Raw genomic sequence first — 26,741 nt, forward strand, 5'->3', positions numbered from 1 at the left:
TGGAATATCTTTCTGGGGTATGGAATTGCTCTTTCACCGGAAGTTTCTGGCTCACGGTGTCATTCGGTCAGTGAGCAGTACCAAAAAAATCATTTTAAAGGTAAAATTTTGAATTTTTCCGAAATTTTTTGAAGAATTCCTTAAAATAGCAGATCAAAAAGTTTTGCAAGGGATTTGAAAGTCAATGGGAAGTCTGGGGATAATTATTTCCAGTGTCAAGAAGTCAAGTTCACTTGTACGTGAACTGAAAAATAATTATTGACACGTGTCAGGTGAAGCACCCTCACAATCATAATCGTGAAATCCGGCACGTGCGTATCCAGATACCGTCGGTTATGGTTGTTGTTTAGTGTTGTTCTTCTTCATTGATGCGTGATGATCGTAGCGTGCCTACTGAGTGACCTAGTAATATTCAGATGGAGGGTCGCGTCCTCGGCATGACAATGACAATGTCGTTAAACTATTACTCTATTAGACTGTAATTGCTCTTGAATTAAAAAAATTGAAAAAATTAAAGAAAAAAAAAACGGTGGCTAGAAATAAATCATCAATTTATTTGGATAATATATTTTTGATTACAAATTTTTTGAGAAATGGTATAAATGTGTACTTCAAAAATAGTCTTTAGAGGCCTTCAGGGTGCTTTATCCAGCAAGGAAGACAGCCTTGACCAGCGCCTCCGATGCTTATTTCGCATATTCTTTGCTGCTGTGAAGTTGATAAATTATTTTAGATTTTAGATAATGCAGGTTTTATTTTAATATATTACTGTTATTATTGCTTGTATTTTTAATACCGTTTTTAGTATGTGTATATTATTATTATGATGAATATCATTGTCGATTTGAATAACACGAATATGATCAATATCAATATTAATATCAATAACTTCAAAAATATTTTTATTGATATTGATACAATAGATATTATTATCAACATCAATATCTTGAATATCGTTATCAATGTGATTATCACTATCAATATTAATATAAATGTAATTAATATTATTTTCAATATCATTCTTAATATCAATATCATAAATATCATTACGGATATCAATTGAAAAATCATGATTATCATCATCAATAGATGAAAAATATCATGAATATATTCATTAATATCGTTAATATCGATATCAATACTAACATCGAAAATATCACTATCAATATTCAAAATATAACTTATAATATCAATATCATAAATATCGTTACAAATATCAATAATAAAATCATTAATACTATTATCAACATGATTAACAATATCATGAATATATTATTCTGGCTATCTTCATTAGTATGTATATCAATATCATTCATATCATTATCAATATAAATATCATAAATATCGTTATCAATGATAATGTAATAAATATTTTTTTCAACATCAATATTTTTAATATTAATATCACGAATATCATGAATATCATTACAAATATCATAAATATCATTATCTAAATGACATGAATTATTATGAATATCATTTTGGTAATCTTCGTTGATATCTTTATCCTTGTAAATATCAGTATCAATATTAATATCATGAATATTGTTACAAATATCATTAGAAAAATCATGAATATCATTATCAATATCAATGCAATAACTAATTTTTTCAACATCAATCTTTTGAATTTCACTTATAATGTCAATATCATTACAAATATCGAAAAAAATATCATGAATATCATTACCAATGTGTTAAAACATATCATAAATATATAATTCTATCTTTATTGATATTTACATCTACATCATGAATATCGTTACAAATATCGATAAAAATATCAAGAATATGATTATCAATATGGTTAAAATTTTTATGAATATTATAACGAATATCAATAGAAATATCATAAATTTAATTATCAATATCAATGCTATGAATATTATTTTTAACGTCAATATTTTCAATATCACTTATAATTTTAATATCATGAATATCATTAAAAATATCATGAATATCATTATCAATATGGTATAAAATATTATAAATCTATCATTCCGGCTATCTTTATTGATATTTAGGTCAATATTGTAAATATCAGTATCAATATTAATATCATAAATATCGTGACAAATATCAACAGAAAAATCGTTCATATCATTATCAATATCAATGCAATAAATATTTTTTTAGCATTGATATTTTGAATATCATTTATGATATCAATATCATGAATATCATTAAAAATATCATGAATATCATTATCAATATAGTATAAAATATTATGAATCTATCATTCTGGCTATATTTATTGATATTTATATCAATATCGTAAATATTATTATCAATATAACTATCATGAATATCATTATTAATATCGATAAAAATATCATGAATATTATCATGAATTACACTATATTTATTAATATTTATATCAATATTGTTGTTATCATTATCAATATAAATATCTTGAATATCATCATCAATACAATAAAAACCACTATAAATATTATTAAAAATATCATAAATATCACTATCGAAATCAATTTAACTATCGTGAATATAATTGTAAATATCACTAAAATTATAGTGAATATCACATTAATATAAAAATCAATATGACAGACATTATTATCATTTGTTGTATATAAATACCTGATGATATTTGTATCCCGAGGGGCATTTTTCGACGATTGGGCGTCCGGTAGAACATGAGACATATTTAGTGCAATCCAGTGGGTATGATCGGTTTCGATGATCGTCTCTGGGGCAAGCCGGAACTTGACAGTCCGGATGATGGCTGTGATCTTCTTCAATATGCGCATACGCAATTGCAATCACGAGAGTGAATGTCAGTAACAGCTTCATATTTAGACTGAAAATCGATTTCTATTTCAAATAGTCTTGTTTGTATTTCTTTGATAATTCGTAAAAATTAACATAAATTACTTATTAGGTGCCGAGTAATTGCTTAAGCAATATTTGCACTTCTGAATGGAAGATAAATACGAACTAGTCTTTTATATCTGTCGTAACCTCAGTTGTTATAAAAATGATCGTTATCTAGCTTATTGTGAGACTTAAAATTATTAAAATAGTGATTTGATAATATCTTAAGAGCTATATTTAAATACTGGTCTCTTTATTTCAATTATCTTTTATTTCATTTACACCGGAAGGGATTCATAAGATTTTATCTCATCAATGATTTTAAGCTTCAAGGTTTTTCCTTCTATTGTTGAGATAGGTCGTCAGTATAGAAACGTTGTTTTTAGGAAATTTTGTAAGTTGAAATTTTAATCATTTATTATTTTTTTATAAAATACATATTTTAGGAGCTACAATCATTTTTATAACTTAGAGATCATGATTTATTAGTTTTGATTGTATAACTATTATTCGAAATGCAATAAATCCTAAAATAGTGAAAATAGGCGTGAAGTACATAAACATTTTTTATAGGAAATTTTGTAAGCTACAATTTTAGTCTCTTATGATTTTCCCCGAAAATCCATATTTTAGGAGTTATGATTATTTTTATGGTTACTCGATCATGATTTTTATATTTTTATTTGATAATACTAAATAAGAGGATATATTTCCTAAGACATTGAAAATAGACCAATAAAACAATTACATTACTTGTAGAAAATTTCATAAGCTACAATTTTGGTATCTAATAATTTTTTACCAAAGTTAATATTTTAAGAGTTATGATTATTTTTGTAGTGACTAGATTATGACTTTTTTATTTTTCATTCAATGGTCATTGTTTAATTAGCTATATCTCCTAAGATATTAAAGATAGACCTATATCATATGAATGTTTTTCATAGGAAATTTTGTAAGCTACAGTTTTGGTCTCGTATGATTTTTCTTTAAACTCCATATTTTAGAAGTTATAGTCATTGCTACAAATCAGATATCATGATTTAATAGTTTTCATTATGTTAATAAGTACTTAGACATTTTTGTAGGAAATTTTGTAAGCTACAATTTTAGTCTCTTATAATTTTTCCCTAAAATCTATATTTTAGGAGTTATGGTCATGTTTATGACTCAGAGATCGTAATTTTTTAGTTCTTGAGAAATAAATACTATTTAAAGTGCCATAACTTTGTAAATAATAAAAATAGACCAGAAGTACATAAATATTTTTGATAGTAAATTTTACAAGCTACAACTTTGATCTCTTATAATTTTTTCCAAAAACCAATGTTTCAAAAGTTACAGCCGTTTATTTAGTGCCTTGCGATTTTTAATTTTTGAGATCGATAAAAAATATTTTCTGAATTTTTTTTCTAAATTCAGTTCAAGAGAAATAAATTTAAAAAATTATGAATATTTTTTTTCCCCGAGAAAAAGTGTACGTTGGAATAAAAAGAGGTAGAGCAGTAAAAATTGAATGAAATAAGAGCAGATCAATTTCTTCTTCTTAAAATAAAGTAAAATAAAATTCTCATCATTGATCTTTATTAAATAAAAAAAACACCAACGTCACAAGTCCTCCCAGAAGGAGTCATCGATGTAGGTCAAGATTCAGCTAACACTTGACCTTTTTAACGTTTAAGCCGAAGCTCAAAGACTGCTATCGCGATTTTTCTTATTATTCTTTGCTTTAGTTTTAGTTTCAAGATTTAGTTATTCTTTAGCTATTAATCCATGACTCTTAACTTTGTTAACTCTTGAGTCAGCTTATCCTGTTCCATCCTCTCCTCTCCTCTTTTCTGCCCACGCGACTCAAATTTATTATATTAGATTGATACAAGTCCTTCAGGCCAAAGTAAATAAAATTTCAAAATTCAACCCAATTAACTTTCTTTTTTAAATCATTTGAGTATCGTTGTTCTCATCAAATTTATTAGAATTTCATAAATAATCTATTTTATTGATTATAAAAATCTTTATAAATTTATTAACTAGTCTACTCAATAATTGAATAAAAATTTCATAAATTATTTCAATCAATTATCAGAAAAAAAATTATACTATTTTCAAAAATTTCATTTTTTTTTTTATTAATTTTTTTTCTGTAAGAAATTTTTAATTTTTTACTGATTGTAAGTAAGAAAATTAATTTCATTATTATCTCCGGGCAATATCAAATTATGTTGGTAATTTATCTAAGGCTGGTATGATAAGTTTGCCGTAAGATGGTAAGGGGAAAATACCATTAGTCGATAGAATAAGGTACCCGCGGGTAATAAGGCCTAAGTGATAGAAATGCTATTTAAAATAACCGCTTCCGCTAAAGACTTCTCTAGTAGAAGCGTCTAGCATAGAAATGTCGCTACAAGTTTATAGAGTCCCGATACAACGTTCCTTGTCTTCTATATTTCATCATCCTAAATATGCTAAAGTAGCGCAGAAGAATTCCTAAAAAACGATTTAAGTAAATGGAAAACATTTTTTATAATTTTATATTTAATAATTTAAAATCATTGTTATAATTTTTATCAACATCTTAAAAGTATTGTTGCTCAATTTAAGTGATGATTGATCTCTAATACCAATTTTATCAAGTATAGTATAACTATTTCCAGTATGTTTAACCCTTAGGCCTTATTACCCTACCGTAGTAAAATAAGACCTATTCGCAAGGTCTTTGAAAAAATTTAATTTTGTGTTTGTTTATGGTGAAAATTACCATTACTCCATTATATTTAATGGCTAATGTATTAATTTAAAAATTAATGATACATTGCAATAATTAAATCCAATATTTTCGATTTTTTTCAAAATCTCCCTTATCTTGGCCTTATACCCCCCGGTATCTTAGTATGACAGGTTGTCGACCGATGAAAACGGAGTTTTCATCAAATATTTATTTAAATTTTCATAAATAATCCCAATATAAAATAGAGATGGATATATGAGGCATCAACTTATTCGTAATGTGATTGGTCGAATATATCATAAGCATGAAAATATATGCAATAGGGTGATTCAAAAAAAAAGAATATTTTTTTTTTCGTTTGGTACTCTGAAAAATAGGTTCCTAGACACCTCTAAGAAAGCCTCTCCAAGCATGAGTTCTTAATTGTAACGGGAAGGTCCTTCTTCTTACAGTTTTCTATTTTTTTATTATCAGATAGAAAAATTTATATCTCGCTTCCAACTACTTGAAAAAATATCTTGTTCCTTAGATTTTGTAGGAAATTGAATGCTCTACAAAAAGGTCTCTTACGATTTTTTTCGTAAACCCAACCGTTTAAAAGATATTAACGGTTAAAGTTTGATTATTTTTGGGAAAATTTTTTATTTCTTATGAATTTTATAACTCAATGAAAAAAATCATTATGAATGATGAAACTCATAGTTTTGTAGGAAATTTACTGCTCTATAAAAATGGTCTTTTATGATTTTTCGATCAAGTTGAGCGTTTACGAGATATTCATCGTCAAACATCAATGCATATCAATTTTTCTAGTTTTTGATCAATAATTCGAAAAATTTCAATTTATTCTGTGAGTTTCAAGGAAATTTAGACAAATTTGAGTTTCTATGAATAGAAATATGTTATGAACTATTTTTTTAATTAGTTTTTTTAGTCTTGGACATGTTTGATTACATTAAAACAAAAAATTAGTGCATTTTTTTAAATATATAATTCAATTTAGTGTGTTTCACATGTGTTTCACTTTTTTATCGAAGAATTTATTTATTTAATTATCAACTGCCATATAATTTTCAATATTTTCAACATAACGGTACACTTTTACTGTAAATAATTTCCTCTATTGCAGTTTGGGTAGTTTTTTCGATGTTCTTTGATAATTTGCAATAAGTATTGGAATTGCTCTTCATTTTTGTCAAGCATTGATTATACTCACTAACTAATGCAACAGCTCGTTCTGCTGAATCATTAACAACTTTCAATTGGTTAAAGTATTCTTTATTTTCAATGTAACTGTCATTAGTAGGCCACGATTCAATATCTTTATCAAGGAAGTCATATGGTAAATCAAAGATTTTAAAGAGATTTAAAGACTTTTTAGAAACAAAGTCACTCAGACTTTTTGCGTTAATGAATTCAAATCGTTTTTATCAATTATAAATTTTTAGCTTTAGAATCTGTACCGTTACGAGTATTAACAGCTCCAACAATATTTTTTTACTTCCAATGAAACGGTATCGTCAAATAATGATAAAATGGCAAGTTCATCACTTAAATACCATAAATGCAAAATCATTTTTTCATAAGTTGCTGAAGAAATCAATGAATTGATATTTTTGTACTCGAATAAATTTTTCAAAAACTGCAAGTCATGATTAGCAGCAGTTGTTGCAGAAGTTGATGAAAACCAAGCTTTTAAATACAGTGTAACTATAAATATACAAATTTGCCGAAGACCGTCCAATTCTTTATTAGAAAGTTTAAATTCATTTCTGAATAGAAACATTTTTAAACTGTAAATTGCCTTCGCCATCCACCTAGCATGATGAATTGCACCAGGACGTTTGAAAAAATTTCTTCTTGAGGCATTTCTCCAAGGAAAATCAACGACAATTCCAACAATTCTTTATAGTCATCTCGGGGTTGTAGTAACTATCAAAAACAATTAAAAATTTGTCAGAAACAAGAAAATTTTTTTCTTAAAATCGCAGTTAAATCATACCTGTAAGGATTGTGCAATTAAACTAGATATTTCATTTTTTTATCCAAAATGATATCAGCAACAACAGTATCTTCAATTCCAGATTTATAATTAGTTTTATTTATTTCATCCCATGATTTTTTAAATCTTCCGAACATTGGTACGTTTGGCCCAGATGACACAGGCCAATATACTTCAAATGCACTTCTCAATATGATCTCAAAAATGTGGTGACGACATGGTAACTAGATTAACTCTCTTCCCAAAGTCTTTTCAATTGCCTTACATGTACCGTTATGAATTCCTGTATAAAGAAATTAGATAACTATCGTTAAATTTAATATTTTCAACAAATAGATTATATTTAAAATCCAAATGAGTAAATAATTCTCAATAATTTCAAAAGTGAAATTCAGTAAGCAATAAAAATTAAACTAGAACGTTAATAATTAAATATTTTTTAGATTAAATTATCATTGATAAGTTACCTGTATTAACTGCCGTCGTGTCAAAACACATCGCCTTAACATAATTAGTAATACCCCATTCACTCAATGTCGATAAAATGGCTGATGTTTGATTGTCTGCCGTCCCAGAATTCATTTTTGGAACCCCAAGTAATTGTTCGGTACCAAATGCAGTTAAAATAACTGGTAGCCGTTCCACAGATTTTGATCCAACAAGGTCATTCAGCATTTTTCCGTCCCAATGCACAACGTATTTATCGTGTGTCTTAAAGTTGTCATTAAGTCCTTTAGCAATGTCTTCTCTTTGAAGCATACGAGCTCGTTGAATTGAACTATAACTGAGCGTTGTATCTTCAATTTTAATACCTACTGCTAGTAAAACCGGAGCAATAATAAACATCGCATTTCTACTGCTGACATTAGCTCGGTCGAGTCCAAAAATGACTTCAGGAGTTAAGACATCAAGTTTTGCTCGTTTTGTCGGAATTGGAGGTTCATACTCTGAATCAGATCCAAAATTTGTAACTCCACTTAATGTATACGTAGAGAACGACTCTGATTTTTCACTTGGAACAATCGCATGACTGGTAGAGTTGATCTAAGTCTGGAATAAGATCTGTTTTATAAATTAAACGAAGAAAATGTATAGAATTTATTCATTTTGATGACAAATAATTAAGAAAGGACTCCAAAAATTGTCTAGTCAAATGTCATCTAGTCATCTATGAAAAGTTACACTACTACCTGACTTTATAATAATTAAATATCTCAGATACTTACTACTCTCATCTATTCCCATCATAGTTGTGGTTATGTTTGATACAGGTACATTATTAGAAAGAATCTCTTTATGGGTACCGAATTTTTAATCCAAATACAACTTTCTAATATTATCATCAAGCACTTTTAAGGATTTTTCGCTCACAATGTCGAATAATTGTTCAAGATCAGTCTGAAATTTCATTTCCTTCTGGTTTTGCGCTGAATTCTTTTTATCGAAATTTTTTTGTAATTTTAACCATTGACTGTGATAGCGAAGAAATTTTTGACTGCATTAGGAGCTCCACTAGTTGGAATCTAATTTTTCTCCACAGTTCAATAACTTGGTCAACTGAATTTTTAGCACTTTGTTTGATTGAATACTTTAAAATTTTAAGTTGGTAGAAAAACACACGCATAACCTCTTTCACTTTTGGTAACTTACGTTCCGAAATTCTTGGTAGAGGTATTCCGATAAAACGTATTTCTTTATTCATTGTAGGTTAATTGATGATAAATCAATTTATGTGATGATTATAAGACTTATTTAAAATGAATTATTTTATTACGTATTCAAGATGATCAGTTTTAGGAACACTGAAAATACGGTATTAAATGGGTAGATACTGAAGATAGTTGAGAGTAAAAAACATAGATGGCGTTAGTTTCAGAAGACAAACAGAAGAAGAAATGGAATTCAAAACAAAAATCCCCTCGAACGAAAATTTTATGTATATTTTGTGAAAAACAATTTAAAAATACGCACTGAACAAATTTCATAATAATAAATGACAACGCGATTAAGATTTTAAATTATTAAAGATAAAATTTAAAAAAATATTATTAGAATAAAAACTTTCAAATGAATTTTTGAACAGAAAACATCTATAGGAGTTGCTTTTATAATAAAAACTCAAATTTGTCTAAATTTCCTTGAAACTCACAGAATAAATTGAAATTTTTCGAATTATTGATCAAAAACTAGAAAAATTGATATGCATTGATGTTTGACGATGAATATCTCGTAAACGCTCAACTTGATCGAAAAATCATAAGAGACCATTTTTATAGAGCAGTAAATTTCCTACAAAACTATGAGTTTCATCATTCATAATGATTTTTTTCATTGAGTTATAAAATTCATAAGAAATAAAAAATTTTCCCAAAAATAATCAAACTTTAACCGTTAATATCTTTTAAACGGTTGGGTTTACGAAAAAATCGTAAGAGACCTTTTTGTAGAGCATTCAATTTCCTACAAAATCTAAGGAACAAGATATTTTTTCAAGTAGTTGGAAGCGAGATATAAATTTTTCTATCTGATAATAAGAAAAAATAGAAAACTGTAAGAAGGAGGACCTTCCCGTTACAATTAAGAACTCATGCTTGGAGAGGCTTTCTTAGAGGTGTCTAGGAACCTATTTTTCAGAGTACCAAACGAAAAAAAAAATATTCTTTTTTTTTGAATCACCCTAATATGCAAACTCTATATTTAGGCGCGCGCTTGCGCGCGCAAATTCAAATTCTAGTCCTAATATTAAAATAGAGATGAAATGTATGTGAAACCAATTTATTCGTGATATGATTGGTTGGAAATAACTATTCTCATTCTGATTGGTTGAAAGGAAATATAATATACATAAATTACACATAAATATATCATGACAATAAATATGAGCCGCGCGCAAATTCAAATTCAAATTCTAGTCCACTCTTATAATTTAGATGAAAAATATGAAAATATATCATGTAAGCAAACTATTCGTAACGTGATTGGTCAAATATATCATAAGCATGAAAATATATGTAAGCCCTAAACTCAGGCGCGCGCTTGCGCGTGAAAATTTGAGTTCTAGTCTAAAATTATTTTAAACAATGCAATTACATTATAAAAACATTGAAAAATCTAGATTTGCACTGTAAATCCAAGTGTTTTAACAAAACACACTTAAAGTGTTTTGTTCCTATCTTGAAGTATTGTAGTCATTTTTAAAACACTTGGATTTACAGTGTGAAAATAAGGTTTTTTTTAACAATATTGTTAAGAAATTACAAACGTGTAAGCAGTTTTGGCCTACTTGAAGAAATGAAATTTTCTTACGGCAAAAAACTTATAATTGGAATTAAATTTTACTATTTTTTTATTTTTAAAATATGTAAAATTGTCATAAAATATCAACAATTGTGATTATTAATAAATTTTAATAATGAAATAATAAAAATTAAATAAAGTGTCAATATTGAAGGCCCTGTCCATAATAGGGGCTTTTATCTTATTTGAATAATTTAATAATATGAAATATCATTAAGTATTTATTATTTATTTGAATACAAATTACGAAAAAAAAATTCTAAGCTGAAAAATAAAAGAAATCTTAATCCAATAAAACGTTTGTTTCAAATTACACATTTTTATGGCTCTAAAAGTAGAAATAAAAAAAAATATATATAAAAATTCTTAAAAATATCAATTGAAAATGAGTAAAAATAAAAAAATGTCATAATATTTATAAAAAATTTAATTTTTTTATTTTTATAAGAATTTTTTGATTAATTTTTTCAACAATAATTTAGCTGATAAAAATTTCTAAAAATTGGTTCATGAAAAAATAATTACATTTAAACGGGGTAATGTTATTTTTATTAGAGATAATTCAAAATTTTAGAAAAGTATTTTTAAGATTTACAAAGTAAAACTTGAAAAAAATTTTTTGAAATATTTATAACACTTACTATTGAAGCTAATTCAAATTTAGACAATTAAAATGTTAGAAAACAATAAAAACTTGATTTTTAGTATACTTACATGGAAGTTTTATATAGTTGAAGATAACGACCTGCTCAAATGAACAATTATCACTTTAATGAACAACTTATCTTTAACTACGACTATTTATACCCGATTGTTATAAAAATCCAGTTGGAATTACTTATCGATAAAAAAAGAACAAAATAAAAAAAAAATTATAAAAAAACATTCCGGTTTTTTTATAAGTATTTATAAGTATAAGGTAAATAAGTCAAGTATTTAAAAACATTACTTATGAATAAATACAATTTTTTTTTCGTGGGTATATTGGACTTGTTTATCCAAAAATAAGGAACTGAAATTAATAATACAAAACAAATTTCATAACTCATGAATAATTAATTGGAGTTAAAAATTTTATAAAAAAAAAAAAAAAAATCTCAAATTTTTTAAAACGGCAAATATTTTTTATTTGACTTCAAAATATCTAAAGTCCGTAAGAATTTTCTGTAGTCCATTAGATAATTGTTATTGCGTTGGACAATGAAGCACTTGAACAAAGTATTTAATTCCCTGGGATTTAGTAAATGCAATAAATTACGGACTGATAATACTTTTATCAATTGTTCTTTATCGACAGTTCCACTGCTGCACTTATCGAAATCCTATTAATGAAAAAAAAAAAGATAATTTTTTATTGCAAAAAAAATTGAAACTAAAATTGTGATTATTCTTTCCGAAAAATAGACAAAATGATTAAGGGGGGACATACCTTGAAAAGATCTTCCAAGTTTGGATTATACTCTGTGATTAACCGATCTAAGACCCTTGCAATTACAAGACGTTCTTCGTAATTAAGAAATGACTTTGGACAAGATTCTGAGGGTATGTGTTGCAAGGGAAAGAGCAATGGAGATTTTTCTAGAAAGCCAATTGTGATGGCTTCTTCGATTGTGTTACTAAATCTTACATAATCGACGCGATCTGGCCTATTAATAAATGTATGTTTTTTATAATTGAATAGTTCTAATAATTACGATATAAATCAATGCGATATTCATCATGACATTCGTGACGATATTATAATAATGATATTTAGTATGAAATTGATGATAAGGATATTCATCACAACATTAACAATGATATTTATCGTCGTGATATTCATCATGAAGGTAATGATAATATTTATAATGAAATTGATGATGATCATGATAATTATAACATCGATGATAGGAATATTCATCATAAAATTCACAATGATATTTTTCATAGTGATATCCATCACGACATTGATGGTTAGATTGTAATAATGATATTTATTATTAAATTGATGATAGGAATATTCATCATAGCATTAACAATGATATTTGCCACAGTGATATTCATCATGATATTGATGATATTTATTAAAAAAATTATAATGACCTTGATAATATCGATATTGATGATAGGGATATTCATCATAAATTTAAAAATGGTATTTATCATAGGGATATTCATCATGATATTAATGATGACATTTATTCTGAAGATGACAATAATAACGTTGATGATAGTGATATTCATCATGACATTAAAAATGATATTGATTATTATTATTATTATCATTATTATTAATACCATTTAAAAATGGTATTGATAATGATGATATTCATCAAGAATAAAAAAATTAACGATGATATTAATGATAATGATATTTATCATGATATTGATAAGGGTGATATTCGTCATAGATTTAAGAATGATGATAATATTGATGATAAGAATATTTATCATGACATTAACAATAATATTATTTACAGTGATATTCATCATGTCATCAATAATAATATTAGTTACACTGATATTCATCATGTCGTCAACAATAATATTAATTAGTGATATTCATCATGTTATCAACATTAATATTACTTACAGTGTGATATTCATCATGAGACTGATAATCATGTTGATGATAGTGGTATTTATAACTCTAATATTAATAGTAACATTAGTAATAATAATAAAAACCTCAAAGGTGATTTGAAATAATCAATCAACGTTTCGACTTCATGAAGATTCAAATTGCACTTTAATTGATCAAGACTCCTTATAAAATTGCTACGTGTTATCACCTGCTCATTTCGAGGATCGTGTTGTCGGAAAACCTCCAAAACCTATATTAATTAAAGAAATAATACTAATTTAGGAACGATTCCATTAACATTCAAAGCTGAAATATTACAAAGTTTCACAAGGAATAATTAGCGTGTTAGTATTGATTTTAAACCACTTGGAGACATTACCGTAATCCGTTCTCTAACTAGTTTCGCTTTTATTTTAGCTATAATTTGAACAATATCTTTGTCATCAACCGACGGGTCTGTTTTTGGTGATTCTGAATTAAGATGCTTCATTTCTTCAAGCATTTTTCCATACAACGGGGCTTCAACTGTTTTTGAATCCAAGTCTTTTAAAAACGATGCGTAGTTGAATCCCAGTTCGTCGTTGTATCTTAAGCAGAATTAATTATTATCAAAGTAATCAGAATTGTTTCTGTTGTATTACCTTTGTTCAAGGGCAAAAATTTCTTCAGGCGACACAAGGATCGTAGCTGTGGTTAAAACTTGCCTCAACTGATTTCTTGAAACATACCCATGATTTAGCCTTCGAAATATCAAAAATTAACAATCAAACTATCAAAACAGGTAATTTGCGTTACTAATGCTAGTAATTAATTATGATTAAAAAAAAATGACACGCCCTTTTGGCTTAAAAATTTTTTTGTCTTAGAGATGCGCCCTTCCGGCATTAGTAACGCGAACTAATCTTTAAACACATACTTATCATAATCATTAAAAAATTGCTTTAAATAAATTTGCCTCTCTTGAATTTTCCTGCGTATTGCCATCAAAATTTCTTCACACAACTCTCTCACTTCAGAACTAACAACCTGCCAATTTTTGGCTCCGCGCTTCGGCAGCTCCTCAATCTCCGGTGGCGGAAAATTAACTTGCAACAACGGTAATTTCTCTAGCTCATTAACCGTAAACACATGATTGACATCGTCTTCAAATACTCGCCAAAGAACACGACTGGGATCGTTTGGATCCGAGTACTGGATGATCAAATTTTTTATCTCGTTTTCGGACAAGTAAAAGCCACCAGAAGATTTCAGGAGTGAGTCCAGCCCACGATGAAACTGCGAATTGGTTACTCTACCAGAATTGAAAACATCGAAGTGCTGAAAAATTGGCGAGGCATTTATTTTTTTTTATTTTTTTCATAAATTTTGAATTATTACTTGGAAAAATTCGTGAACTCGCAGCCGACGTTCAAGAACCTTTTTTTGAATTCTCATCATAGTCTCCTGTACGGACATACTTTGTTTTTGTTTTTCAAAAGCCGGGTGGAAAATCGATTGCTTGCCAAATATTTCATGTTGGTTTTTAACACCGATTTCTGGACGTGGGAATTTTGGTAGCTCTGCTGTTATTATTCTTCCGGGAAATTGGTCCATTAGTTCCTGAAAATTCCAACATCGTATTCGGTCATATGTGATCATCATACCGAAAAATGATATAGTGTGCATGAACTTCATTAATTAATCATGATATCAAATCTGACTGAAATGGTCATACTTAACATCATAGAAGACCATATGTTTCAGATCTAACGTATTATATGACTCAAAAATTCATGTAAGACATCACATATAATCATTGTTTTACATCATCAAGAAATTTATGTGATGACATTTGACATCATATGTGACTTAAATGATCATATATGACATTATAAAAACATATGTGATCACGTATCTTGAAAATCCATTTAAGACATCATCCTTAAACATATGTGATCATTGTTTGACATCATCAATAAGCTTATATGATGACATTTGACATCATATAAAACGTAAACGATCATAAATGACATCATAAAATCGTATGTATAAAATCAAATATTACCAAGTAATAAAGCAGATTTTTTTATTTGCTAAATTAGTAAAATTTACTTACCCCAGAAACATTCAGCATTCCATTGCGTTCCAACCAGGCCGTCGCTTCATCTACAGCCTGAACAAACCCTACATAATTGACAGTGTAACCATCCTTGGCGAACTTTTTAACCACTAATTTAAACTCTTCTCCTGCTAACACTATTCCTAGATGGTTCAAAATTCTTCCAAAATGCGCTACAGTAACTGTTCCTTCATTTTTGGCAATCTTATAAGTATCATTAGTCTCTAAATATTTGCTTTGTATTTCTACAGGTTAAAAGTTCTCCGCAAAAAAAAAATATATCATGCGGAGATATCTCAAAATATATCCAAAAAAGTTTTATATATATATATATATATATATATATATATATATATATATATTTACACGGAAAAAAATTTACTACTTTCTTAATAATTGACGTTTTTAAATATGTAAGCTCATCCCGATGTTACACTCATTAAGAGCTTTCATTTGAGTACCCACAAGCATTTTTATATATATTTTTCATATATACATATATATAATATATATAAATATATAAAATATATAAAAAAATTGATGTTGGTACTCAAACGAAAGGTCTTAATGAGTGTAACATTGAGATGAGCTTATATCTTTAAAAATGTCAATATTTTGAAGGGTACACGGAAAAAAATTTCTGGAAAAATTTACGATACAACTATTGTAAAGCTGGACTATATTTTATTACTATAAATTTTCAAATATTTTAGAAGAAAATTTACTATTTATTCATGAAATTTTACAACTTACTATTGTAAAAAGTAAGAGATGAAGATTTCCAGTGCTGCCTCTGTACCTTTCTAATAGAACTATATCAAATTTTACAATAGTTGAATTGGAATGATGTACAAGAAGTTTCGAACGTTAACTATAACAAGAATTAAAAATAATAAAAAAAAATAAAAAACGACACGGGCTGACTTGGAAATGGTTGACATAAATTGAATACGATACTTAGTGACACAAAAAAAAATTTCCCCCCTATTTTGTCACCCCCCTGACCCACCCCTATACTGAAACATCACTATGCACCCTGTTAGCAGTTGTAAACAAATCTGAAAAAATTCAAAAGACCTTCCCTTATCTCTAGCAACGCGTTCTACTAATTTTCATTTATCGGACTCACCCCCATAACCCACCCCTACACTGAAACATCACTGTAAATTAGTAGAACGCGTTGGTAGAGACAAGGGAAGGTCTCTTGAATTTTTTCAGAATTTTTTACAACTGCTAACAGGGTGCACAGTGATGTTTCAGTATAGGGGTGGGTCATGGGGATGAGTCCGATAAATGAAAATTAGTAGAACGCGTTGGTAGAGATAAGGGAAGGTCTTTTGAATTTTTTCAGATTTTTTTACAACTGCTAACAGCGTGCATAGTGATGTTTCAGTATAGGGGTGGGTCAGGGGGGTGACAAAATAGGGGGGAAATTTTTTTTTATGTCACTAAGTATCGTATTCAATTTATGTCAACCATTTCCAAGTCAGCCCGTGTCGTTTTTTATTTTTTTTTATTATTTTTAATTCTTGTTATAGTTAACGTTCGAAACTTCTTGTACATTTGGAATGTATCTCAATTAGTGTGAGTGATGGCCGTGCACAGCGCTAGACTCCGAGTTTATGTAAATGTTAAAGGATATGAGCACTAGTTTACCTCTTTACGGGTAGCGTAGAGAGAGAGAGTCTCTAGCTGCCAATTAAAAGTTCTGGGTTCGATTCCCGAATAGGACAAAAATTTTCCGATTTCTCTTTTCGGTTACTGTATAGGTAGCAATTAGTCCAACCTCCTATCTCTCTCCCTTCCTAAAATTTCTTTTAAAAAAACCGGGTGTCAATTTTTACAATAGTTGAATTGTAAAGTTTACAAACACATATTGTATAATTTGCTCTATATTATTGGACTTTTTAAGTTTCTTGCTAGCCTTGTTTGTTGGATAAAATTTACAATAGTAGATCGTAAAAATTACTAAATAAGAAATGTAGTCCACCGTTACTATTTAATTTAATAAAAATTACGATAGTGAAATAATAAAAATTCCTTCAATTTTTTTTCTGTGTATATACTGGAATATATTCCTATCGCATTTATTTAATATATTTTTTTTTCGGAGGAGCTTTTTATACTCACTAGCTCATAATCTTGAAAATACGGCCGCAACACAAAATTTCTTTTGTTGACATTAACTGCAATTTGTGTGATTATCAAATTCAATCTCCGCGACTCATTTTCGCTCAACCGATTGCAGTGCAAAGGATCTTCCCACTCCAATCCAGAAACCAATGGCTTCTGACTAAATTCTGGCGCTAAATTTAAAACCATTGAAATAAAAATTGACCCTTACATTCATGCTTATAAATTATTAATAATATTTTTTTTTAGAAATAAAATTATATACCTTTGTCATGGATAACTTCGCAAAATTGGGAGTAATAAATTCTGCCAGTGGACGTTCGGAAGTAGTCGCTTAATTCAGTGATTTCAATGTTTGACAATCCTAGGGTGTTTTTTAAACGACCGGATAATATAGCGATGAATTTAGTCTCTGAAAAGAAAAATTTATTTTCATAACATTTTTAGATTAAGGAAATACAAGCACCCTCCTAGTACTTAATTTTTTTAAAATTAATTTTTATTAAAATTTACTATGATACACACGTACAAAACAAATAACTTTTCTTATTTCTCTCACGTGAAAACCACAACACCACTTAATCAATTTAAAATGAGATCAAGCAATCACATTAATAGATTTTTTAGACTGCGTGCGCACATGACAAGAAAAAAGGGCGCCAAAAATTAAAAAAAAATATAAAATACTCTGTAAGAAATTATTTGATTATTTTTTTTCTTTTAAAAATTAATTATAGAATAGATTTTTTTCTTAAAAAATAAATGAGCGTTATAAGGCATGCACTTTTGGATTTTTCTAACTTTTTTTTTAACAGAAATTATTACGCCAGTAAAAATTGCTTATTAGCATTTATTTAGTCTAACCTAACATTTTAAAAGTTCAAATTCTTTCTTTTTTTTTGTCCGATAATTTTTTTTTTTTCATAAATATAAAAAATTTTTCATATTTTACCTGATACAAGATTTGTATTGTTAGGATCCAAGGGACGAAAATATTCCCACAAATTTATATTGATACGAAAAACTACGGCGCGAATTTTGTTAAGAATTCGCCAGATATTTGTTAGTTTCAACTGTTGATTAAATTAATTAGTAAAATGCAATAATTTTTTTTAAAAAAATATTTTTTCAAGTACCTCAGATGATTTGCAAGCCATTAATTTAATTTTATTAACAATTTTAGACCCTTTTTTTTGTATAAACTTTATTTTTTGGTTAAACACTGAAATTTTTGGTTAGATAAAAAAATCTTCAAATTTATCGTCTTTTGTCAAAAGAGAGAGACAGAACAAAAGTGACTCTTGTTACGTAAAAATAAAATAAAAAAAATATAATAGAAGCTTAAAAATGTGAGTCAGGTCATGCCTTGAGGTGAAGACTTAATTTAACGTTGCGCAACAATAGCCAAAGGCTGTCTTCTGAATTATTATATCCAGACACAATCTCTAACAAAATATAAATATTATCCTTGCACAAGGACTATGCCGACGTAATGTTTGTTCACCTTAAGTCAACAGATTTACTTTTTAGATAAATACTACTAATATAAAAATTAATGATTCATTCGCAGATATTTTACAAACTAGCTAAATAATATTTATAATTTTTAATTGTTTAAATGCGAAATTGTAACAAATAGAAAATGAAAGTCTTTGTAATAAATTATCACAAATAATGAATAATAAATAAATAAAAAAAAAAAAACATTGCGGATGTAATTTTCATCAGATATGTCAGCTACCAATTTATGTCATGCATTGCAACGCATGCATCAACAGCAACAAGCTCAAGGCGTTCTCCACGGGTAAATACTAACTCACGAGACAACTATGACACTTGGCTCTGATCTATAACATATTATGTTGCAGTGGATTTATTTTTTCACTGCCGCCATTCTTTCTATTATTTCGCGGGGTATAAATACCTCCGTCACGGTCTAATGCACAGAGTACTTACTCACCCTTTTGAGATAACAGTGCTTTCAGGTTGTACGGTAGCATGCTTAAGGTAAGGCTTATTTTTTTGTCTTCATGGAGTGTTGATGAGAGTGAAATAGTGAGATTGTTGATGAGGGTGTGATTCTAAAGAGTTTGAGTACCCGCATGAAAATGTTGGGAATTTCCAAATTTTTAAATTCAGAAATTCGGGAATTTTTTATTGCTTTTAACTATTAATTGTATGTGGGTTTTGTGTCAAGTAATGTAAATACTTACGCGGAATTTTTGGAAATTTCAAAATTTTGGAATTTTTGGAAATTCAAAAATTTGAAGTTTTCAAATTTTTTTGATTTTAAATTAGTTTTGACAATTAAGTTTTAATAAGTGTTATTTTCTTCTGACGAGTTAGAATACTCTCATAAAAATTTTGAATATTTTAAAATCACTTTAACAAATAATACAATGATTTTATTATTGAAAACAATTCAAACTCCAAAAATTCTAAATTTTGACAACTAAAAATTTTGAAATTCCCAAATTTTCATTTACTTGTATGAATTAATTTAGTAAGAATTTTTCTGTAACTAGTTTGAATACTGTCATAAAAATTTTGAAATTTTCAAAATTAAAAAATTCATAATTTTTGAAATTCCCAAATTTTCAATTACGTTTCTCAATTCATTTAGTAAAAATTTTCTTGTGACTAGTTCAAATTCTCTCATAAAAATTATGATTTTCAAAATTTGAAAATTTCAAAATTACTTCTGAGAAATAATTTAATAACTTTTTTATTTAAAATAACTTTAAAGATACTCTCATGATAACTCCAAATTCCAAAACTTCGGATTTTCAAAGTTCCCAAATTTGAAAATTCCAAATTTTTGAAATTGCCAAATTTTCAATTAGTTGTATCAATTTATTTAGTAAAAATTTCTTGTGACTAATTTGAATGCACTCAAAAAAATTTTGAAAATTTCAAAATTCTAAAATTTAAAAAATTCCAAAATTACTTCTAACAAATAATTTGATGACTTTATTATTCAAACTAACAAGATACTCTTAAAATAACTCAAAAATTCCCAAATTTTGAATTTTCCAATTTTCAAAATTCCCAAATTTTGAATTTTCCAAAATTTTCATGTGGGTACTCAAAAGGTTTGTAACAACTTTCTTAACAAGCTAAATCCTTTATACCCTCCAAATGACCGCTCAGTTAAAAGAATCACTCTATATTTCTCTAACAGATAATTATTCTGGGCTCATTGTTGGCGTGTGCAAACGCTTACTACAACCATGAAGCAGGATTCGCCAACAATTACTACTACGGTCACTACGGGCCAGTTCCAGGAGCGCATCCAGTGGCTCCAGTAGCTCCTCTGTACAATCACCTTACCGGAGTGGCTCCTTACGTGCCTAAAACAGTGGCTCAACCGATCGTGAATCCCCTCCCAGCATCCAGCAGACACGGATTCCATCTGAACCACCTCAATCTGAACCATGGATACTACCACGCTGGAGTTCACGCGCCATCACCATCACCTACACCAGCACCCACCCCGGGTTATGTCCCCCCTCCAGTGGTAGTTCCTCCTTCTGTTACTTACAACAACAACGTCGTTCCCCCCTCAGTGCAAAATTTCAATCACGCTGCTCCTGCTCCAGCTCCAACACTTCTTCCAGCTAATTATCAACACCATGCTCTTAATTACCAACACCGCCCCTACGCACCTATTTACACGCATGGTCACATGCACAACCATGTGAATTACGGGTGGTAAAAATATCAGTCGCAAATTTCAATTTATTTCATTTTTTTTTAACTAATTATTAGTTATTAATTATTAAATACGTAAGATTGTACTAAATTTATATAACAAGCACCTTAAAATAAAGTACGTGGTATCTTTATTAACTTTAGTGTTATTGTGTTTTATTTTTATATGCACTGAGTGAAATTTTAATTTAAAAAAAAAAAAAATTGTATTAATTTTTTTTTATTTCAAAAAATAGCATTTTTTAATAAATTTTCTTTTTAAAAAATTTAGTTCTTTAGAAATCATAAAAATTTTCATATATTAGATAATTAAAGTGATTAATTTTGTTTCTGACCATGGTAATGTTACGAATTTATTATTTTATATTTTTAAGAAGGATAGCCACTGTGAGAATTGAAAAAATAGGTTATTGTCGGGAATTTTTTTAACTGAGAACATACCCAATAAATGCGCAATCATGATATAGGCCGTATAATTATAATTTTAATTATAACATTGATGGACAACAATTGCCGAACTCTACTTCAATCAAGGATCTTGGGATTGCCTTCGATACCAAACTTACTTTCTCAACACACATCGACGAGTATTGTCTCGTAAGCATACAAATTTCTGGGTTATATCCTCAAATCTGAGAAAGACTTTAAAAACAACCACAATATTAATTGTACGTAAACGAACCTGAATTACCTAGCCATTCGCATTTGGTGAACTATTCTTTCAAAGAATTAAAAAAACAAAAATTTAACTCAATTCCCTAAGGAATTTTTAGCTTCCCTAAAGTATCTAAAAATCTTGATCAAATACACAGAAAAAAAAATGTTCTTAAATCAAGTATATATTTTTGAAGAGCTCAATATTCTTGATTTGAGTAACAAAAATTCATGATTTAAGAAAATTTTTCTTAATTAAATTAAGGAAATTTTTCTTAATTCAAGAATTTTTCGTCTTCATTCAAGACAATTACTCTCTTCAAAATTATATTCTTGGTTCAAGAATTTTTTTTTTGAATCAAATTAATTTTTTTTTCTGTGTATAAAAAATTATTGTGTCAAGTATTTATGATAATTTGAATTAAGAAAAAATGACTTCCATCAAGAATAAAATTTCAATAAAACCCCCCAACTTCGGTTTTCCATCAGGCACCCGAAAATTTTCTTGAGCCAAGAATTTTGTTTTTCAGTCAAAAAATTTTTTTTTCTGTGTGATATTTATAGACTTTTTTAAAATTTTACAATATTTTCCGAAATTCTATCAAATATTCTAATATTTTATTAAATTTTCCAATATCCTTCAAAATTTATGAATTTTCCTAAAATTTTTCAAAATTTCCTAAAATTTACGGACTTTTTAAAAACTTTTTTAAATTTTAAGAAATTTTTAAGTTTTTTGAAAAATTCTTTAAAATTTCTGATATTTTGCTATGAAATTTATGAGCTATAAAAATTCATGAAATTCTATTAAAAATTGTATTGAAATAAATCAATGATGACGTAGATGTTGATTTTATTCTACTAATTCTTCGATTCATAAGAATCATAATTATCATAATTATTAGCTCAGTATAATATCCAAATATCGGTCAGATACGACAAAATACTTCACCAAGAACCTGAACTATGATATTTGGACATTATTGGAATAAAATAGATTATCGAAATGTAGAACGGATAAAAACGCCTCGGGGATCCGCGGTTATGTTTTAAAAAGGCGTGGTCCATCGTTCTATATTCCGATGAAAGTGATAAATCATGAATTAATCATTAACTTTAAACACAAACTAAACAAAATAATTCGTCAATAAACTGCTTTTCGCTCTCACTGATTTTTGAGGCTGATATACCTACGGAAGATAAACATCTTCGACGTCTCCAAACATTTAAAAAAATTTTCAAATATCAAATACCAAATATCTTAGACAAATACTTATTATACCGGATTATTATTGACCGTATTATGTTATTACACTGATACAATTTCACTCGTAATAATAAAAAGAAAGTCACATCCCCTCCCACTAGAGGATTGAATACATTAAAAAATAGCCGAAACTAAAACATTAACTCTACTCTTTCGATCAAGGTTCGGGATTTTGTATAAAAAGACACCGCGACAAAAAAATTGTATCAGTAACTTTCCGGATCTTTTAACTATACAGTTGCTAATAAAAGATTAAATACCATTTTTACGATGGCTTTCAAGGTATTTTTTATTTTTTTATTCAATTGATTTAATTTCAATTTTATAATTAGTAATTTCAATATTTTGGAAAATTGGCAATTATTTTTATACGAATTTTGTTTTATTAGTTTGAACAATTGGATGGAAAATTTTGAATTTTTTAAACATTGGAAACTTCAAAAATTTTTTAATTTTGTAAATTTAAAAATTAAAAAATTTTTTAATTATTCTGAACTATTGTCATAAAAAAATAATTTTTAATAGTTCATAAGCTTGTTTTGAAATTTTAGAAATTTAATCATTTAAAAAATTTACAAATATATATTTAATAACTATTTTAATACGGATTTTATTTTATTAGTTCGACCGCTTGCATAAAAAATTAAAAATTTTCAAAATTTTGTAAATTTAAAAACTTGTGTAATTATTTTTATAAATTATTATAAAAAAAAGTTGATTTTTAGCTGTTCAAAAACTTGTTTGGAAATTTCGGAATTTTAAAAGTTTTGAAATGTCAAAATTTGGAAAATTTCTAAACTCTTCTTAAAATTTATTTCGAAACTAATTTTATTTTTGGTAATTTGCGTAGATACTGAAAATTTTTTCAATTTACGAGATTTTTGAAATTTCAAAAATTAATAAATTTTTAAATAAATTTGTTAAAAATTGCACTCTTAGTAGTTCGAGTACTTGTCTAAAAAATTCAAAATTTTTTCTTAAGGAGGTTCGAGCGAATCTAATGTATAAAATAATATCCAACTTTGAGCTTTGCAATTAAGTATACGTATAAATACGTCATTTATCTAATCCCAAAATTTTTAAAAGATTCATCGTTTAGTTACTTAGATATTAAATTTCAAAAATCACATTTTTTATCTCCTTATACACGAGCTCTGATGGCGGACAAACTTTAGCCGAGACTTTAATTTATGTTTAGCCGAAGTTTAATTTTATGTTTTTGACTCGTTTATCGTCAGCTATTTATTCGAATAAATATTTGGCAACGTCGCGTCAACAGCTGAGAAAAAAGAAAAGGATAGAAATATAGTTACAAAGAGAGAAATATTTAACTCACACACTCATCCACGTCTCTGTAATGGGTATAATCAAACACACTGTTGCCAAATCTGTTTATTTAATCCGGCAAGTAATAAATACAAAATTCATTTTATTAAATAAGTAAAAATTGTCAATTATTAAATTGTTAAAATTATTTTAAATTAAAATAAATTATTTTGACGAATATTGGGACGACTAAAAATAAAAAAAAAATGTAAACATTATTTTGACTCATAAGTTACGCTTGAATCTCCTTAACCTTCTGAGCCTTCTGGGTGTTTCCCCCACTCTTGGTGAAACGCCCCCTTCTACATTTACTTTACACGCTCCCCACTCCGGTGCCACGCGGCCCAAGCTTGGCGTTAAATGGTTAACCAATCAACTTACCAAAAATCGAATTTTCAGCTAATGTTAATCTGCGCATTGTTGGCTGGCGCAAAAGCCCACAGCGTTTCAACTTCAGACAACATTTACCGTAGCCATGGGAACCTTGCCCAAGTATCAACAGAGAGCAAGACAGTGGAGACCCCCTACTCGAGTAGCAGCAAAACAGACGTCAGGGTGAGCAATCCGTCGGTATACGTGTCAGCATCAGCAGCTCCAGAAGTAAATGTGTCGCCAGCGACCTTCACCAAGACAATAGTCCACCCTTACCCAGTGACTCACCATTACCAACAGAGCTACAGTGCACCCTCTTACTACTCAGCTCCAGTTGCCAAATACGAGTACCCAGTCGTAAAATACGCTGCTCCAGTAGCCAAATACGTCGTCCCAGTAGCTAAATACGCCGCTCCAGCTTACCCTGTTCCAGTTGCCCAACACGTTTACTCAGCGGCACCCTCAGTGTACGCAGCTCCATCTGTCTATCACCACGAACCGGTCTACGCTGATCAAGCTCAAGCAGCACCCGTCTACGCGGCGCCACACTACTATTCTCAGCATGTAGCGAAACCTGTCGTCAAAGTTGCCTACTCTCCAGCGTCTGAAGTCACTCACTTCAGCTACAACAATGTTAACGACCATGTCAACTACTCTTGGTAATTTTGTGATCTAATCAATCTAACGCGAATGTAATTACTACTTATTAATTGTATTAATAATAATTATAATCAATAAAAATGTGATTTTATGAATTTTATATTGGTTGTTCATTCTTATCACTTTCATCTTTATGAAAAAAACTTTCCCTATCAAATAAATATAAATAATAGTTTTAAAAAACTAAAAAACACGCTTTTTATAGAAAACAAAACTACAAAACTACAAAATAGAAAATAAATTTAAATTATGAATAGTGTTAAAAATTTCAATAAATATAAATTAATAATAGTGTGAATAAAAAAAAAAAAATTATTTCATTTTAAAAAATGCGTGGGGTGCATGGTGTCAATAGTTATAAATATTTTATTGACAGATATGAGTAGAATGATTATTATTTTGATAATATTTTAAAAAGCACCCTTTTCACCGAGTAGAGGTTAGCTAAGAACGGATTTTACAAAATTCCACCCACAAGGGGAGTTGCGGGGGCGTTAACAACGAAAAATTCCCGTTTTTAAACTATAGCTCCTATCGACTCCAAATTTAGTAGGAATCTTCTGTAAGAGATGTAGAAATAATCAATAAACGAATTTTACGATATCTTACCTCACAGAGGGTTGCGGGGGTGGATATTAACAATCAAAATTTTTAATTTTCAAGCTATAACTCCTACAGACTCTAAATTTTGTAGAAATTTTCTATAAGTGATGAAAAAATAATTTATGAATGAATTTTACGATATTCTACCCCAAAGAGGATTGCGGGGGCATTAATAATGAAAAATTCTAGTTTTTAAACCATAGCTTCTATCGACTCCAAATTTGGTAGGAATCTTCTGTAAGAGGTGTAGAAAAAGTCTATGGGCAAATTTTACGATAGCTCGTCTCACAGGGGTTTGCGAAGGTGGGTGTTAACATTAAAAATTTTTAATTTCCAAGCTATAGCTCATATAGACTCCAAATTTTCATTTCAAATTTTTTTCTCCGTGTCAATTATTATTAATTTTTGAAAAAAGCCACGCAAACATTATAATGATTGCACATTGAAAGTTACAATGAATATTAGCTGGAATAATTACATGGATAAAAGGTATAT

The 26,741-nt window shown here is 28.3% G+C and overlaps 5 protein-coding genes across 6 annotated transcripts; 2 read left to right on the forward strand and 3 right to left on the reverse strand.

Moving 5' to 3' along the window:
- Positions 1–534: 534 nt before the first annotated feature.
- Positions 535–11,687, reverse strand: LOC141537317 (peritrophin-1-like). 2 transcript variants are annotated; one of them, XM_074258216.1, is made up of 3 exons: positions 11,574–11,687; positions 2,599–2,818; positions 535–708 (listed from the first exon to the last, which is right to left on the reverse strand). In XM_074258216.1, exons 2-3 carry the CDS (start codon positions 2,809–2,811, stop codon positions 625–627), a joined length of 297 nt encoding a protein of 98 aa, XP_074114317.1. In that variant the 5' UTR covers positions 2,812–2,818; positions 11,574–11,687; the 3' UTR covers positions 535–624. The 2 variants fall into 2 exon arrangements, with proteins under 2 accessions (XP_074114317.1, XP_074114318.1); XM_074258217.1 differs by lacking the exon at positions 11,574–11,687 and adding an exon at positions 2,893–3,040.
- Positions 7,563–8,578, reverse strand: LOC141537591 (uncharacterized). Its single transcript, XM_074258648.1, has 2 exons — positions 8,030–8,578; positions 7,563–7,845 (listed from the first exon to the last, which is right to left on the reverse strand). Exons 1-2 carry the CDS (start codon positions 8,406–8,408, stop codon positions 7,787–7,789), a joined length of 438 nt encoding a protein of 145 aa, XP_074114749.1. The 5' UTR covers positions 8,409–8,578; the 3' UTR covers positions 7,563–7,786.
- Positions 11,688–11,793: 106 nt separating the features above from the next.
- Positions 11,794–19,653, reverse strand: LOC141537673 (uncharacterized). The gene is made up of 11 exons (XM_074258797.1): positions 19,614–19,653; positions 17,919–18,065; positions 17,651–17,826; positions 15,518–15,724; positions 14,800–15,021; positions 14,339–14,739; positions 14,064–14,162; positions 13,802–14,009; positions 13,527–13,672; positions 12,289–12,505; positions 11,794–12,181 (listed from the first exon to the last, which is right to left on the reverse strand). The coding sequence occupies exons 1-11, from the start codon at positions 19,651–19,653 to the stop codon at positions 11,966–11,968; spliced, it is 2,079 nt and encodes a 692-aa protein (XP_074114898.1). The 3' UTR covers positions 11,794–11,965.
- LOC141537522 (uncharacterized) lies at positions 19,606–21,502 on the forward strand. Its single transcript, XM_074258555.1, has 2 exons — positions 19,606–19,660; positions 20,835–21,502. The coding sequence occupies exons 1-2, from the start codon at positions 19,652–19,654 to the stop codon at positions 21,366–21,368; spliced, it is 543 nt and encodes a 180-aa protein (XP_074114656.1). The 5' UTR covers positions 19,606–19,651; the 3' UTR covers positions 21,369–21,502.
- Positions 21,503–23,501: 1,999 nt separating this feature from the next.
- Positions 23,502–25,646, forward strand: LOC141537530 (uncharacterized). Its single transcript, XM_074258564.1, has 2 exons — positions 23,502–23,567; positions 25,011–25,646. The coding sequence occupies exons 1-2, from the start codon at positions 23,556–23,558 to the stop codon at positions 25,644–25,646; spliced, it is 648 nt and encodes a 215-aa protein (XP_074114665.1). The 5' UTR covers positions 23,502–23,555.
- Positions 25,647–26,741: the final 1,095 nt, after the last annotated feature.

This window comes from Cotesia typhae, unplaced genomic scaffold (assembly GCF_013202065.1).
Source record: "Cotesia typhae breed Kobodo isofemale line unplaced genomic scaffold, CoteBio_Ctyphae scaffold_91, whole genome shotgun sequence".
In the NCBI taxonomy this organism is placed as follows: Eukaryota; Metazoa; Arthropoda; class Insecta; order Hymenoptera; family Braconidae; genus Cotesia; species Cotesia typhae.